The sequence below is a fragment of the Hippocampus comes genome, unplaced genomic scaffold, assembly GCF_001891065.2.
Source record: "Hippocampus comes isolate QL1 unplaced genomic scaffold, H_comes_QL1_v1.1 scaffold285, whole genome shotgun sequence".
Classification (NCBI taxonomy): domain Eukaryota; kingdom Metazoa; phylum Chordata; class Actinopteri; order Syngnathiformes; family Syngnathidae; genus Hippocampus; species Hippocampus comes.
This window is the reverse complement of record NW_017805073.1, coordinates 466,302-484,334: the sequence shown is the minus strand read 5'-3', so window position 1 is coordinate 484,334 and position 18,033 is coordinate 466,302. Positions and strand designations below refer to the sequence as shown.

Below are 18,033 nucleotides of genomic sequence, written 5' to 3'. Positions count from 1 at the left end.
TGAGAGAAGGATGTGCTGACCCACTTTGGCTGGGAGGGGAGGGACGCTTTTACTCAAAGAGCAACTAAGTCACCCATATTTGTCTTTGCAAAAGTACAGTAAGTGTTCGAATCACCCATTCATTTATCCCAAAAAAAAACAAAAACTGTTCTGCGATATGAACAGAAAAATGTACCTATTTGCTGCTTTTTGTGCTGTGGCGCCATGTTGGGATATATGTTGAAATGAGTTGAGGTGCTTCCTTTGTTGCCATTTTGTGACATCTTGTTGCCAATGAACTATAGATGCTGAAGTGAGTTGAGGTGCTTCTTTAGACAAAAGTAGACCTTGGCTACACCATCTTGTGGTCTCTCAGCAGGAATAAATCTTTTTGGGGCGTTTCAATTTTTTTTTGCAGATATTCGTGTTGCATCTCCACAGGTTGTCCAAATATAATGGTGAGATGAGCCACCGTTTTCCAGGTCACTGGAGTGCAATGCTCTCCCTTTCGGAACTGAGTCAACATTTGAAATCAGCTAAATGCGGCATGGCTATGAAGGTAAAATTGCCAGTGATGCTTCCATTTGTTGTTACCATTCATTTTTCCACACAGTCACCCGTGTATAACTGATGTAGATTCCCAATTGGATTTCTATTCATTTTGTTCCAGATTGACTGCCGTTCAAGGGTCAAATGAACACAAAGGCAACGTTGCAGCAAGTTTCCCTCCTGGAAAATCCGGCTGTTTTCCTCAATTTTGTCATCAAGCAACAGTCTGCATCTGGCGAGCGGCGAGCTTGGCTGAGCTTAGCCCCAAACCTGCTCATCTTGTATCGATGGGCTGTTAGTTCCTCGCGTTATGTAACTTATAGTTAACCTACATTGTGGTGGCCACTCAGGTTGCTCTTGTGGCCTCATTTCGGGCTCAGTCAGAACAACGCCACGGATGGCCCACATACCGTACGTTGACATTCTGATGAAGTCTGACAAAGATTTGACAATGTGAAATCCTCCCATAGACCTTCATGGGTTTCTAATCGCAGGGATGAGCTATGATAGGCCATAATTGATTAAAAAAAGAATGATGAAACACGCAAACACACACACACACACACACACACACACACACACACACACACACACACACACACACGCGCGCGCACACACACACACACACACACACACACACACACACACACACACACACACACAAAACGTTCTGGCCAATGACATGGCAAAAAAAGTGGGCGACGCACTAACAATAAGTAGGGGCCCGCAAAATATTATCCTGTGTCCACAAATGGCCCTCGGGCAGTGAGTTTGAGACCCTGTGAATTATATCGAATTGCAGAAGTGTAATTAATTCCTGACTACGTTTCTTATATACCGCATGTAGCCTTGTCTCAAAATTGTGAATCATTCACATTGTTTACTTTATTTACTTACAGGAAGTATCACTGGGACTTGTGCAAAAGGAGAACATTGACTATTTGTTTCCTTCGAAGGCATCATCCATCACTCCGATTGAAAGCAAGTCAAGCTGCAGCCGAGGGAGGAAAGTAGGTCAGTTACACAGTTTACGAGACATGGGGTCTTATCTGTTGCTGCGTGTGTTACAGAAAAGCAGCTGCGGCTGCATTCGACATCCCCCGTTTAACATTGTCAGGTAGACAAACAGTGAGCAACTGTGGTGACCTTTCTGACAAAGGCAAAAAAAAGTTTCCCGTGTCATGCGTCGTGGACTCAGCAGGAGTGTTCGCCGAAAGAATGTGTCACTGATCAAAGATATACTGCACTCTTCGCTGGTTCCATATGAGTCCATAATTACAGACAAATGTGTTTGTGTGTGTGTGTGTGTGTGTGTGTGTGTGTGTGTGTGTGTGTGTGTGTGTGTGTGTGTGTGTGTGTGTGTCATTTGAGCACTAAGAGCTAGTGTGTTCTTGGAATTCCAGCCCAGTTTTGTGCTGTTGGTGTCTGCTGTCACGTGTGGTTCCATGTGAGTACTGGTCGGAGCGGGCGGCAGGAAGGAGGACTTAACCTGCTCTGCTCTCAGCTGTTCGCATCAGCTCTGACTGGTCTGTGGAGCTGAGTGGGTGTGATTGCGCCCCCATGCACCAGGCCCAACCCATCCACATACTCTCTCAAATGCTTCCTTTGCAAAACACATGCATCACTGACTGGAACGATCATGCGTTATTCAGTAGGAAATACTGCACAACGTAGATCTGAGTACTGCATTGGGCCGTTTTCCAGCAACGTGATCAAAACTTGCAACTTGTGGGGGACTCATCAATTATTGCACTTGTGTTGCTGACATACTGCAATGGAAACACAATATTGTCGCAAGAGGGTAGGACCGAACGGCAATGGAGCAACAGTAGCTCAATCGATAAAGTTCTGGAAGTTGCCAGTTCAAAACCTGCTGTATGCTCATGTCACATCTTAATTGCCTAATGTGTAAATGTGAGTGTGAGCGATTGACTCAGAGTAATGGATATTATCATTATTATTATAACTATTTTTATGCCACTATTACTATTACCACAACAACAACAACAACTTCTACTACTATTACGTCTGCTACCATTACTTTTTAATGAGCGTTCTAAAAGAAGAACAGATGATTAAATAATAAAAGCGCTTTCACCACGTTGAACGTGAAAGAAGGGCGTTACTCTGGCGCCACCTGTTGGCCATAATAGGATAACGTTTAAACGTTGTCCTGCACCGGATCCGTCACGGCCGCTCTTCTCCACTAGAGGTCAGAAGAGTCCCTGCTCGTGTCGAGTAACTCGAGGAGGTCACGAGGCCTTTGAGGAGGGAAACATTCGTTCTCTTGTTACATTAGAATTCATTTACCAATTATGTAATGCAATAAATAACAATTTAAATGTATATGTGAAATTACTTCATGTTTCCTAGTTATAATAGCTGAATTAATCTATTGTTTATTGAGATAAATGATTAAATAAATCAATACAAATTAATACCTGTAAATCGCTTTTGTTTTTTTTTTTTTAAGATTGACAAATTGAATGCCAAAACCATAAACTCGTGATAAGGTAAATGCTTGTTGAGCAAGGTTAAAGAATGGAGCAGGCCTTGTATTACGCTACGTACAAATTTTGCTCACAGCTGCATTTGTCTGTCCTGAACTGTAAAAGTAAGATTTACTGCTATGCGCACACCAAGTAGATTTCCTTTTGAAGCAACAGCAGCTTGAAATGACAACAGCTATTAACACTGCATTCATCGATGTGTAAATTCACCTTTTCTTGACCCTGCGCTATGCAAAACCTAAGTGGGAGCGCAGGCAATTGAACACATTAACATTTAGTCTGGAGGCAGACCGGAAATGGGACTGCAAAGCGGCTAATCGGAACTCCTGTTGGAGTCATGAAACAACTATGGCAAGTATGTTTAGCCCAAAAAAAAAAAAAAAATGCTGTCACTTGGTGTTTTGTCATGAGATACAGGACCAGAGCGCCTGCGCCAGGAATTTCAACCCCCGCTGAGTTTGACTGGGGCAGCTGTCGTGGGGCACGCAAGTCTCTGATTTCACAGCTTTTCATGATCATGTACACAAATCCAATCTAGTTATAGAGAGACACTTATTTGTAAATCAAACATCTGGTAGCTCATTTTCACGTCCTTTGTTATATGGGGCAATCAAAAGGCTTTATTGTATTGTAGCAGTGATTTTTATGATGGCCGATATCATCCCTGTATGACTGCAATCACAAGGTTTTAAGAGGACTTTGGACAAACGAAGGTGTCTCTGTCTTCTGAGAGGTGCGCCTGACGCACACGTCTCCTGGCCGGGCACCGATGCACATGTCGCTTCACCTTCTCTGGAGGTATGTGATTCATGATTTTCTTTACATTGTGTTGCATCACATTAGCTTTATGCTATGATGGACTTTGAGTTGGGGTGTCTGGGAATGCTCTCCTTTGATGATACAGAACACACATTTGACAATTTCCAACAAAAAAATATTCTTATTCAGAACAATGATCTTTCATTTAGAATAATTTGCTTCTGCAACAACTACTTTTGAAATGTTTCTTTGTCGTGTGATCTAATGCCACACATTTACATTCAAATGGATTCGGTGGGTTTGTGGAACGCCATAAACATTAACGGAGTCACATGATTGTCTGTGTGAGTGCCTGCTATATAATAACCAAGCCCGGCTACCTGCTTAAATTCTAGCGCAATTCTCGGCACAAGCACATATAAGTTGTAAATGTAATATCTGTGCCTCAGCAAAAAAATAAAAATAAAACTGGTATGAGCTACTGGGCGTCGCTGTTTTTATAGATGTTCATTTATTTGCATTTAAAATTTCACACTTCATTTCTTCACAGACAAACATTGCCTTAATTCTAGCTGCTTCCGGATGGAGACGATTGTCCTGAGAAGGACGCAGTCCTTGAGGAGCCTCTCGTGGGTTCAGGAGAGCTCACGGGGCACGCCAGCTCCCACCCGCTGCGACAGAAAGTCTGTATTGCAGCTGGTTCATCAGTAAGTCCCGCAATGTGCAGAGCTGAATTTGCAGGGCCACTTCATCCGTCCATTTTCGAATCCGCTGTTCCTCGCGAGGGTCGCGGGCGTGCTGGAGCCTATCCCAGTTGTCTTCGGGCAGGAGGCGGGGGGGCACCCTGAACTCATTGGCAGCCAATCGCAGGCAGTGCCACTCTCCAAACGTGAAATAGTGACAAATCACAGGACAAATCCTCAACTCCTTCAGAGGATCATATTAGTATTTTGCTGCTCAATATATCTTGGTTATTCTGAATGACATGCTCGAGAACAGTCTTTATGATGTGAATCTTTGAGGGCAACTGATGCAGCTCTCGTTTTTGGATTCAATGTTGTGTTTCAAAGGGATCCACAATTTCTAATAATAACATCATTAAAATGTGAGAATCTCAGTTTTTTTTTTCCTTTCCTCAGTTACCAAAGCTGTGGTGACCAAAGGAGTCAAGAATATATGATACATAAATTCCAGGTAAAACACATGGAATAATAATACCTGTCCACACAATTCATTACAGTGTTCCCCTCCATAGCCACAATCCCCCTAAATAACTTTTTAGGGAGATGACGATTTCTCGCAGATTAGCGCTAGTTGTGGCAGGGCTCTGACGTGAATAGTGGGGGAACACTGTATTTTATTAATACAATTTGAAAATAAAAAAAACACCTCAAATATATGATCTTTCAGGCATCGGACCGATTTTCTGGAGGATGGAGAGGACCAGAGAACAGAGAAAACGTGGCCCTAGCGGGATCGTTACAAAGCGCAGGATTGTCAAGAAGTCGCTCTATGGACTTCTTCCCTCAGAGGGAGAACTCGGGTACCAGAGCTCTGTGTGAGCTCTTCGAGTCCAAGGCCAAGCTGCAGCAGAAGTCCAGCAGCTCATCATCCTCTGCAAGAAATGGCAAGACAGGAGGAGACCGCCCCCTGCAGGAGCGGAGTAGTAACAACACCAGTGCTCAGGTGCGTCAGTTCTGTGCGTTTGTAAGAGACTGACTCGGGTGCAACTGAATGCCTCGTACTGGCAGCAATAAACTTCAACACAGTCCTAATTAATGTATTGGTCACGTTTCTCACTTCACACATATTTATCTGTAGGCTTAGTGTTGAAGCACGGCTATCGCAGCGCTAGCCGTATAAATCTGGATAATACTCAAGAAAGTGAATGAATGAGGGCATTTCTTGTTTGCTCATGTTACTATTCTAGAGGCTGACCCTGTTGGAGGGAGGAAGGACCACAAATGGCCTCCCAAAGTCTGACAACAAAGTTTCCAGATACTCACACGGTGAGGTGTGGTGCTCATTTTCATGTTCATAGGCACATGTATAAAGGCACACAGGCAACCGCGTAAGTTCTATATTGGAGTACCGTGTAGTGACCCAGAAGCCCTCCTGCCCCTCAAGGTCTCAAAAAAGCACACGTCACCCTTGGCTCAGCAGTGTTCTGTTGCCCTTGGCATGAATCAACTAAAAAAAGATGAGGATGTCGTGGTGTAAATACATAACTATGCGCATGGCACAGCCGCTTAAGATAGGAGTGACACCCGTGCTGACGGATTATGACGCAGCCTTTGGCCCTGTGACCGCACCATCTCTGGGCACGATTGGTGTTTTGACACTGGGTTGCGTCAACTTTGACCTGGTGTAAGACGAGGAGGTACAAATGAATTGTCTGTGGATGACAACAAAAGCTCCGGTAAAGTGATGCAACATTTAATTGTTATTTTTAATCCACTTTATCACAAAATATTTGTCCTGCTTTGTTTCGTTGCCCTAAAACCACCCAATGACACGTACAGGGGGGGCTTTTATAGGGAATGACAATGTATTGGTGGGAATGGGAGATGGAGGGGTGCCCCAGTACTTTGGTGACGAACAGAGGTGACTGACTCAGTCGAGTAGCAACCGCCAGCCACCCACCCAAAATAGACGCTCTTAGGTTGGGGTGGGGGCAGCGGCCCTGATAAAAATCAGCTGTCGCCGGCCGAGGCCAGTGGAGTGCAGAGAGTCAGTGTGGGGTGAAACGCAGAGAGAGGCGTCAGCCTTCATCACACATCGCTGAGGCATCAGGAGCGAGCGCTCGCGACACAGCGCAAATACGGCCATTGGATCAAACTTTCGTGAGTATTTTATTATTCTTGTGAAGTTAGATGAGTAGCCTTCTACTATATTCTATTTGGTTGGTGATTCCAACAGGAAAAATAATTCAGCAATATTATTAGCAATGAATATGTGAAAGGTTATGTCAGCATGTGAAGCGTAACATTGAATTGGATTCACCATGAAACAAATGTATATTTTCTTTAAATGTTCACTCACTAGACACTTCATTACATAGTCATGGAGACATGAAAACAACAGATGAAACGACAGGCTCTCATTTTAAAATATAACACCGCTCAGTTTTGACTGACACCCTCAAAAAAGTTGGAATTGAATAATGAGTCTAGAATGGTTACGCTATCTACAGTAGCATACAGAGGGCCAAATTATTGGAAACACGCCTCAGTATGATACAGTGCTGCATCTGTACACTTAAGCGCAACAATAAATTCCAAATCAAATTCACGACCAGTGAAAAGTGAGCATTATATTTTCAAATCAAATACTCTATGAAAACAGCTCTGGTATTGAATGTCAGACTATGCAAGTGGAGCTCACGTTTTGAGCAACGACTCTTAGGCGTGTCGCTTTTTAAATTCGCATTTCAAAGTGCGGTATAATAATGTACCAAGAAGAAGAAGAAGAAGAATCATGCGACGTGACGTTGTTTTAAAGAACCAGTTAGCGTTAGCTTAGCAACAGGCTATCAAAACAATCTGTTCTTATTGCTTTGCTAACGTTATGAACTGTGTGACAAAAAAATGCTAAATTAGCTCATGTTAACCATGCCCTGACCATTTACAGCTCATTTTTCAATTGTTTTTTTTCCCCCAAGACAACACATTCGCCTTAATTAGCATAAATGCTCCGTGGTTCACATTCGTCCATGTCTCAGCTTTTGCTGTGCTTTCCCTCCCACTTAATAAGACTCGTAGACCAAAATCAAAATCTCAACCAAGACTTTATCATCTCTATTTACATCAGCATCTACAGAGGTTGAAAAAAGTAATGGGGCCATTTTGATAAAGGAGTTGAAAGTACAGATCGGTTTCCAGGTGTGGGACGTAAAAGTGAAAAGTCACGATTCAAATAAATAGCAACGACTTCGCACCCCTGCAAGTGTAACACACTATGGCGGTGTTATTTAGGTGTTATATGGGTGGCCTCTTGAGCAAAGCGGTGTTCATTACAGTCTGCGAATGTGGAAACAATCACCAACAGCTGATGGTTGAGAAGGCGGCGCCCAAGAGAGAATTCCAACCACATTTTCACCATCATTCGGACAGCTGATATTGGGCCACAACACCCTGACATTACTGAACTGCTAATAGCTTCTCCCAATTCCTTGAGAATAATCCCCTGATATGTCGGAAGAAATGGCTTCAACTTCAATCCTGGCAAATCATTCAGATGAACAAGATACATTGGAAAAAAACCTTTGCTGTACAGAACTTTGAAATTAGTGACGACTACACTTTGCAAATGAGTGTTTCATCAGTCTGTAACAGAGGTGTGAGTAATTATACAAGGGACCAAGTTGACCTCTCGGTGCCTCATTCTGTCTGCTCACCCAGCGATGAAAATGTTTTAAATCCGGACTAGTGAGAGGCGTCAGCTTGCTGCTCAGGCCTTTTGTCCTGCTCGGGCTTACTGCGTGAAAAGAGGAGGCATGTCCAAATGTGTCCATGACTTACAGCTGGAAAGGATGTTGACGCCCAATATATGTATAGATATAGATATAGATATAGATATAGATATATCTATAGATATAGTTACATCTATCTGTCTTTCTATATATATATCCCATCTCCACAAGTGCTGCAGTGAAATCCTGCCTCTGGTTAAAAGTAGGATCCGTTTGGTGCTTTTCCTGAGGTCGGTTGGTGGCATTCTTTCAGGCCAGGTGTTGATCATTGAATGGCACGCAGCTCACATGAACAATGTGCAAACACTCTCTGACACTACAGCTGAGCTAGCAGTTGCTGTGTTTTTTTTTGTTTTTTTTTAATTCCCTTCTTGGGCATTAGTCAATTGTTGCTGTTGACTCCAGGCATGCACGTCTGAGTCTTTTCTGTCATGTCAGTTGGTACGAGCACAATGATCTTCGGATGTCTGTGTCACAACGAGTCTGTCAGATTCTCTAAGTTGCTTCAAACCTCAGTGCGAATGCTGAACTCTCAGGGAGGGCGACCTTAATGTTTTCCATTAATTGTGCGGAATCATGGTAATCTGATGGACGTGATTCCACTCGTCACTATAAATACATGCACGGTGAACAGCACCATAAATGGGCACACAGTGTTTCTGCCACCAGACACATTTTACGATATTTTTTGTTTTGAGAATGGGGTAAATTGTATTATTCATTATTCCTGCCTGTTTTCCCTCATTTGTCCCTTTTTTTAATTTTTGCAGATGACAAATGTAGTACATTTACACCAGTGATCAAGAGGGCCATCCTAACAACACAAGGCAGTGATAGCATACCGACTCGCTCCTCTGTTAGAGACAAGTCAGCTCTCTATCTGTCAAGAGCAGCACCAACTGACTCCATTGGAGGTTCCACACAATCGGTGAGTTCCTGAAATGCCTCTCATTCCTCCCCGCACGGCAGACCCGCGGGTTTCAATAGGAACTGAACGCTATTTTCTTTCAAATGGAACTGTTCGACATTGTCAATACATCTGCTGTATCATCTACAGCATTAACGATTGACGACAGAAGTCGAAGGTCCGTTATTTTAACTGGGCTGGCAGTGAATGAGTAAAAAATGTAAAACAAAAAAACGTTTTGTTCATAATCGAATGTGATTTGACATCACACGGAAGCAACATTTCTGTTTGCCAGCAGGGATTGACTGGTGCATCTGGAGCAAGGATGAAAAGCAGCAAGGTACATCTTGAGTGTCTTTTTGTGTGTTTCTGAACGAGTGGAGTATAACTGACCCTGTGCTTGCTTGACTAAAGAGACGCTTACCTCCAAATTTCCTTCGTTGTCATAAGATAAAATACATGAATGATGATGATGATTATTATCAAAACAAATGAATAAAAATGAAATAAACAGCTTTACTTACTCTGAGTGTCACAGTCATAGACTAGTAACTTGTGACATTTGTACGACTACATTTTAGATGTTTGCATGATAAGTGCACAGAAATTGCTGACAGAAAAAAAAATGCTTCATGGTCCTTGGTAGGCAAAGTTATTGAATTTAATGACAAGTGGATATGTTACATGATGCCCTGAACAATGTAAAGTGAGATGATACTATTACAGGTCGTCCACAGTAATACACAGACACTCTTCTCAAAGTTTCTCAAGTTGGGGATATTCAGATTGCGGGTGAAATTTCAGGATGAACCCACAATTCGCCACAACCTTTAAAGGTGAACTCAATGTTCAATTGATTTTTGCACAACTTATCTCTTCTCTAGCAAGGAGTCAAACAGCAAAATTCACAACAGACGTTTGACACGTGAATCAATCAATCCATTTTACAATTGGTATTTGAACACGCTGTTCACATTTTGACCAAATGAGACTAAGAAAATAATGAACCATTGATTTACATTAGGTTGTTACGGAGATACCGAAAGTTGTGGAAAAAAAGTACGAAACCAGCAAACAGTTGCACATAAGCATGCAAAAGTTCAGAGAAGATCCGATGGAGTACACCTGTAAGGGTTACAGTACGTTCTGAGTTCATCCTAAAACTTCCCTCAAAAGATCAGCGTCTCAAACACTTTTTAAGTCGTGTATGCGGAAGAGAACAAAGACGGGTTGTTTTGGAAGAAGACCTTTGCTCCGCTAACAGCTGTGTGTAGTGTTTTCCTTAACCTTGGTGTGACGAGGATGGTTTGCCGTGACAAACATCAAGTGATCATACAGGAAGGTAATGTATGATTTGACTTACATACTAATTGCATGCAATTTTAAACATACGTGTAGCGTCTAATATTGGTTCTACTGAATGAGTACTGACATGATTGCATGTTCTGTTTTTGTGTTTTTGTTTTTTTATTTCCATTTTAAGATGGCTGAGGCAGCCAGGAAAGTCACAGTTTCGGAATCATCTCATGATGAAGACGAACTTCCCCTCCCACCACCACCTCCTCCTCCTCCTGTACCGGCAAGGCCCCTTGACTATGAGGGGTCCTCACCACTAATCAGCCTGCCCGTCCCTCCACCTAAAGAAACCTTTTCCACTTACTATCAGCAAAGGCAGAAGAGTGAACTGAAGAGGCTCTTTAAACACATCCACCCAGATATCAGACATCTTGGCGATGCTGTCGATGATGACATAATGAAGGCCGTGCGGTCAGATGACACTGAGGCAACAGCGGCGTATCCGGCTGAAGTGCAGTCAATGAGGTGGATCTTTGAAAACTGGAATCTGGATAGCATTGGGGATCCTCATGCAACCAGGAAGATGCTGGATGAAGAAAACCTCACGGGAGGAAATGTCAGAGGCACCTCGTCCATGTTTGAGCACTGCGATAACAGACCTCCGGTTTCAGAGGCATTTACTCAAAGGCAGACTTCAGTAAGAGGGGACGTGAGAACGTCTACCTGGCTCTTTGAAACACAGCCCTTAGATTCCCTGAACAAAAAAGATGGAGACCTGGTTGAAGCCGTGTTGAAAGAGCCCATCCAGCCAGGAGATGTAAGTGGAGCACGTCTGCTTTTTGAGACCAAACCGCTCAGTGACTTTGGGCGCTGTAACTCCATAGAGGACAATGACTTCTTGAAACTGATGTCCGAGCTACAGGAGCAAAAAGGCGATGTCCAAAAGACTGTGAAACTCTTTCAGGCAGAACCTAACTGTGCCATTCGAGACAAAAGTGGCAATATCCATACAATCAAATCCATCTGCCGGGAGGAGATCAAGAATGGGAACACGAGTAGTGCCCGTTGGATGTTCGAAACCCAGCCTTTGGACCTGATTAACAAAGAAAGCGATGGCGTGAAAATAATTCGGGGCATTTCTCTGGAGGAGGGACACCGAGGAGGAGTGGACAGAAAGAGGTGGATGTTTGAAACTCAGTCATTTGATGATATAAAAGAGGTCGCGGGAGCAGACGAGTTCAAGGGCACCCTGGCTGACTGTACGAGAGAGGCTGATGTGACCAACAAGGCAAAGCTCTTTGAGACACAACCGCTGTCAACACTGAGAGGAAATACAGAGGAAAAGATGCTGGAAAAGGACACGATTATCGGAGGGGATGTCAAGACATCTCTTTGGCTGTTTGAAACTCAACCCATGGAGACTCTGAACGATAGCTATGAAGTTGGGCGTTTGAAGAAAATTACCCTTTCAGCTGATGAACAAGGTGCGATTAAAGACAAAAAGATCATATTTGAGAGTCGTGGCACTGAAAAGAGCTCCTCGGCAAAACAACAAGCCACTGAAAGGGGTGATGTTATGGGGTTCAAGCAACTTTTTGAAACAATTCCGTTAAGTAAAATTTCTCAGTGCAGTGAGGAGAACAACGCATCAGAAAATCACAGGGCTGAGAATTCTCCTCTGTATGCTATCAAAGACAGTTCTGGAAATTTCCACAAGATAACAACCGTCAGCCGTGAGGAATTCATCAAGGGAAAGGTCCAAAACTACAAGTGGATGTTTGAGACCAAGCCTCTACATGAACTGACAGAAGGAAAGGAAAACGTTGAGGTAATCAAAGGCATTACAAGAGAGGAAGACACCGCGGGTGATGTCAAGTTGGCAAAGTGGCTTTTTGAAACCCAGACGATCGATGGAATTCATTCCAAGTTCAACCGGATGGAGCCAAGCGATCCCGTTGGAGCCACGCCTTGCAAAGGGGATGTCAAGGCATGCAAATGGCTCTTTGAGACCCAACCAATGGACGTTTTGTATGACAAATCAGAGAAAGTGAATGACAAAGAGACCATTGACAATGCTAACGTTAAATCAATTACGTGGCTTTTTGAATCACAGCCATTAGACAGCATAAAAGATGGCGAGGAGTACAATCTGAACCTCTGTGGCACCATACGGGATTCTGGAAAACCCAAGACGGGTGGTCAAACAGTCAAACACCTCTTTGAAACAGAGACCCTGGACAGAACAAGAACTGACCAGACGGAACAAGATGTAAGATGCGTCAGCCAAGTTAACTTTCAGTCAGGAGACGTCTCACGAGTGAAAGAGCTTTTTGAATCCCAGTCCCTTGATGAAATCGGATCAGAAATGGCGACGGTATACAGTGAACACGATGACGACGATCACATCCAGAAAGGATCGGTCCACAAATTCACTTGGTTGTTTGAGAACTGTCCCATGAACACAATCAACATGGACGACGATGACGCAAAGAATCAGAAGCTCAGTGAAGCTGTGAGCGGGGATGTGAAGAGCAAAAAGTTTATATTTGAAACCTCATCACTGGACAAAATCCACGAGCAACCTCTTGAAGAGAAGTCGGTCGGTTTGGAACAGCTGGAGAGTGATGTTGATGTGAAGTCCAGCACGATGATGTTTGAGTCCCTGCCACTATACGCCATTCGGGACAAAGAGGGACAGTTTCATGAAGTGACAACTGTGAAAAAGGATGAGGTCTTAGGTGGGGATGTGAGAGGTGCCAGGTGGATGTTTGAGACGAAGCCCCTCGAGGCCATCAAGGCAGAAAATGACGTTTATGTGATCCGAGCTGTCACTCAAGAGGATGTCGAGAAAGGAGATGTCAAATCAGCCAGATGGAAGTTCGAGACACAACCGCTGGACTCCTTTGCCAGCAGAGAAGAACCTTCTGTTAAGGTGGCTGAAGACTTTGGGAGCTGTAATGTGCAGGTCAATAAAAAGATATTTGAATCGGAGGAATCAACCAGCAAGTTTGTAAGAATGGTTAGTGTCACCGACGTTCAGCGTGGAGATGTTCGGACCTCCACCTGGCTCTTTGAAAATCAAACCATTGACAGTCTCAGAGGAGACCCTCAAGAGCAAGGTCCGGTCAAAACAGTTCACAGAGAAGACAGCCAGAAAGGAGACGTGAAACGATGCACTTGGCTGTTTGAATCACAGCCGTTGGATAAAATCAAGGAGCCGGAAGAGACACCTTTCCAAGGTTCTGAGGAAATCATCCCGAAAGCTGACGTCAAGTGCACAACCTGGCTTTTTGAGACAACTCCGCTGGACAAAATCACCTCCAGCAGTGTCACTGACACCATGTCCTTCTTAAGTGAATCGAATGTGGTGCTCTCAAGTGGCATAATAATTGAAGCAAAAGAAGGTCAAAATGTTACCATGGCAAAATTCACTCTGGGAAGCACTCGTGAAGTCCAAATTCAGAAAGAAGAAGTTGTTGAGGGCAATCTGCGAAACATCATTTTACAGCTTTTACTTAAACCAAGCAACACACAAGTGACACTACTTAGAGAAGTGGAAAAGGGAAAAGTGAATAGCACCGTGGTCCAACTTCCAGTCTATCAGTCATCTATGGGTACAGCCATTGATCGGGATCAAATATTACAAAACACCGTTCGGATGATTGATGAATTACTTACCCAAGGTAAGAACTTCAAGAAAGGAATCCTAATGCAAGAGGCCGCTGGCGGACAACCGGATATGTCTGTCTATTCGCTTATCAGCCATGGTGAAAGCGATACTGAAAGTCATGTCATTGAAAAGGGGGATGTGAAGTCTGCCATTGGAAATCTGTTAGCAACAGCCAGCAGTCCGAGGGCTGCAACGACATGTCGAATCGATGAAAACGAGAAGGGGAATGTCAACTTGTACAAAAGTTGCATTGAGAAAGGGGATCTGCAGTACCTGAAAAGCCTTCATTCGGAGGCGTCAGAAGACAACGCTGATCACAGAACTCTTGACCAGGAGCAAATTGAAATTACACAAGGGGATGTGAGGGAGGCAAAAAGAAGTCTCTGCCGGCATAAGGAAACAGTGGAACGGACTATTTCGGATGTTCTGCCGGGGGACGTGAAGAACACCAAAAAAGTATTTTCAACAGAGTGCTCATTAACACCTGAAAACTGCATCCCGCGTGATGAAATCATTCCCGGGGATGTTTTGACAGCAAAGCAGCAACTTTCAGCAAAGCAATCCCTGGTGGTTGAGAAAGAGGAAATTGTGGCTGGAGACGTTAAGGCGTCAATACAGTCATTGGAACGCGCAAAGCAACAGAGTATGAGTGTGGAACGGGAGAACATTACACCCGGAACTATTTATGATATGGACTTGTCATCTAAGGGCCTTGAACCAGAAGGAAGTCAAGTACAAAAGGAGACCATCATATCCGGAGATGTGAAGGCAGCTAAAAAGTCCCTGCAACTGGCCAAGCAGCAAAGCATGCAAGTCGAACGGGAGGTGATTGCCCCCGGAAAAATATACAACCTGGATGTCTCCGCACAAGAAGGAAGCTCGAAGGCGGTTACGCAGTCAGCTTCGTCCTCCGGAAGCCACCGAATCAAGACTTGCCCACAGGTCAGTGATGGGGTCAAAGATTTGGAAAGCCATGTTTCCTTAGACGTTTGCCAACACGGAGACATATCCAATAGTGCGGGGCTAATCAATGGTAGTGCATCAGAACCACATTTTGTAAGTTATGAGTGTAACGGTCTGACAACGGAAGATGAGCCAGAAGGAGATGTAAAGTCAGCAATTAGATCTCTGCAGAGTGCAGCAATGACGCAGAAGCTCCCAGATAAAGAAGCTGTCGTAAGAGGTAATGTCTACCTAGCGTTGCAATCGCTTGAGAGGTCTCATGTAAATGTCTCCAAGGGAGACTTTAAATCAGCAATGCTTTACAGGAATTCAGGGAAAGCTTGTTCGGAAAGGAGCAAAGCCGTTCACGAGCGGAGCGTTGTGGTGTCCGTGCCGCCATCTGACACAACATTGTTTCCTTCAATTTCAGTAACGCGAGAAGGGCAACCGTCGATCACAGCACAGAACTCAACAAGCTACCCGGAACAAAATGGAGGCTTTAAATTGTCCACTTCTGAGGTTGTAACCGCTCCGTCACACCCGCGAAAGAAACCACAGAGCCCGAGGCCAGCTTTGCCACCAAAGCCACAATGGATGAAAGCGACCGTCATAGATGAACCAAAGTTGTCGCCTGTAAATAAAAGCAATCCGGTGCCTCATCAAAATGCTCAACGTTACGCACAGCTTCCCACCGACAAGTTGATTGAAGACACAAGCTGCACGACTTTACCGAGGGACGAAAAATCAAACCGCCACGCGACAAAGTCAAATTCCACTGAATCGGAGACAGAGAGAAAAGTCATCCGGAAAATGAATGCGGCGGAGGAGCTGCACGAGTGCGCGAAAGATTATGAGAACAATTCCACGCATGAACTGAACATGAGCTTTCAGGCTGCGTTCACTGATTTTGATCAAATGGGCGGTGGGACCCCGAACAAAGACGCCAAGAGCCCCCAAAATGTCGTGAATGTCAAAGGTGAGGTGAAGAAACCATCGAAACACACAGGCACCGCTCAATACTGCAGTTCAAACCTCTCGCCTCTGGAAAAACAACTCTTCAAGAGCGATGAGTCCGAGACAAACGGTCCAGCGAGTGCGTGCCAAACAGCAAAAAACGCCAATGACAATGAGAACAAAGTCGTTTTACGACAGAAGAAAGTCGGCGAGACGGAGAGTCAGAGACGACAGAGGCTTTCCGTGCACATGGAAGAGATCATGAAAGGAAATGTGAAGGCCGCCATGGAAATCTTTGAAAGTATGAGGAAACGAGAGGAACTCAAGGGAATCTTGTCTCAGGTGCAAGAGATTGAAGGACAAAACAGGAATGCAGAGGTGAGCTCGTTTAAGACATTTTGCAATAATGTCCCCGGTCGGACGGTCGCATCGAGCGACGATTCAAAGCAAAGCAAAGTGGAAACACAGGATGACGACCTCGAAAGTGTTTCTTCGGTGGAAACCACATTTGAGGATTTGGAGAAGGCAAGCAAGGAAATCATAAACCTGAAGGAGCAAACTTTGGCCAAGCTCCTTGACATCGAGGAGGCCATTAAAAAGGCGCTGTACTCCGTGTCCAACCTGAAATCTGAGGCAGACATCGCGGGGTTGTCAGGACTCTTTGATGAATCCTTGAAGTCAGAGCAACACGTTCAACCTGCCAGCAATATCCGAAAAATCAGCATCGTGTCAAGCAAGGCCAAATCGGGTCAAGGAAACACACGCACAAGGACTCACCCCAGTGACTCAAGTCTGCCCACGCAAGAAGCAGCCGGGCGAGCAAACAACAAAGTTCTTAGCCAATCATATTCCCAGTCGTCGCCATCATTTATATCCATTCATTCGGCTGCCCGAAAGCCCGTCGAACCACCATTGAAGGCCACCATGTCGACATTCAAACCAGCAGCGGAGAGGAATGGGCACGAGGGCCCCGCCCAAGGGTCCATTCACAGCCCAGCAGAACGCAAGGTCAGCGTGCTGGAGGTGCAAACGGCTCCGGAGGAACCCGCAGGAATCTTCGGCACAAAGACCGTCAGTGAAACATACAAAGAGACGGACGGCTTTGGCAACGTGTTTGTATCTTCCGTCACGTCGACATTTGTCACCAAACAGTCCACTGACGAATCGGCCGCTGTGTTTGAGGTGGGAGGGGCCCCAAACGCATTTGAAGTCGTGACATCCCCGTTACTGCAAACGTCTCGTCGCCCTTCTGAGGACCAGGCGCCGAGTCATACCAATGAGAAAGGGAAAGTGTTTGTCACATTTAGCCAACCCAAGGAAAAACGGTGAACGGACGCATCTCGCCAAGGAATTTCATTTGTGTTTTCGGGTTTTGTTTAGCCCCCCCCCAAAAATGTAGCGATGAAGATGTTGGCTTTTTATTGAAGAAACTTTTGTCTTAGAGCTTTTTATACTGTAACCATAAAATGTTGAATTCTTTTGAATGAAGCAAACATAGCTGAGACTGTACGGCTTTGTGTAACATGTTCAATAAATTGCAGTTTAGGGGGTGGGGGCGGGGGCTATGCTCAATGTCTTGTGTTTATCACAAAAGGGATGGACATTCAGAATTGACAAATGGGTATTAAGGTGACTTTTTTTTAAATAAAATATTCCAACATGTATCTATTTATTTTAAGTTGACGTCATTTGTCAGAACGCGCCACACAATGGTATATTGATGAAAAAAAAAACTATTATTTATGCTGTGAGTATATGGAGCAGGCGGCCCGGTGGACGAGTGGTTAGCACGTTGACCTCACAGTGCAAAGGTCGTGGGTTCGATCCCGCCTACGGCCTCTCTGTGTGGAGTTTGCATGTTCTCCCCGGGCGTGGGTTTTCTCCGGGTGCTCCGGTTTCCTCCCACATATCAAAAACATGCATGGCAGGCTGATTGAAACTCAAAATTGTCCCTCGGTGTGAATGTGAGCACGGATGGTTGTTCATCTCTGTGTGC

At 44.5% G+C, this 18,033-nt stretch overlaps 2 protein-coding genes across 4 annotated transcripts; both read left to right on the top strand.

Annotated features, from left to right (window-relative positions):
* The first annotated feature begins 3,427 nt into the window (after positions 1-3,427).
* On the top strand, positions 3,428-15,623 carry xirp1 (xin actin binding repeat containing 1). 3 transcript variants are annotated; one of them, XM_019864804.1, is made up of 9 exons: positions 3,428-3,836; positions 4,348-4,504; positions 4,937-4,991; positions 5,208-5,483; positions 5,728-5,806; positions 9,039-9,196; positions 9,474-9,515; positions 10,659-15,083; positions 15,514-15,623. In XM_019864804.1, the coding sequence occupies exons 2-9, from the start codon at positions 4,380-4,382 to the stop codon at positions 15,514-15,516; spliced, it is 5,163 nt and encodes a 1,720-aa protein (XP_019720363.1). In that variant the 5' UTR covers positions 3,428-3,836; positions 4,348-4,379; the 3' UTR covers positions 15,517-15,623. The 3 variants fall into 3 exon arrangements, with proteins under 3 accessions (XP_019720363.1, XP_019720362.1, XP_019720364.1); XM_019864803.1 differs by having other exon boundaries at positions 9,471-9,515; XM_019864805.1 differs by lacking the exons at positions 3,428-3,836; positions 4,348-4,504; positions 4,937-4,991; positions 5,208-5,483; positions 5,728-5,806 and adding an exon at positions 6,457-6,640 and having other exon boundaries at positions 9,471-9,515.
* On the top strand, positions 15,517-17,705 carry LOC109512803 (xin actin-binding repeat-containing protein 1-like). The gene has a single exon (XM_019864808.1). It carries the CDS (start codon positions 15,678-15,680, stop codon positions 17,364-17,366), a length of 1,689 nt encoding a protein of 562 aa, XP_019720367.1. The 5' UTR covers positions 15,517-15,677; the 3' UTR covers positions 17,367-17,705.
* Positions 17,706-18,033: the final 328 nt, after the last annotated feature.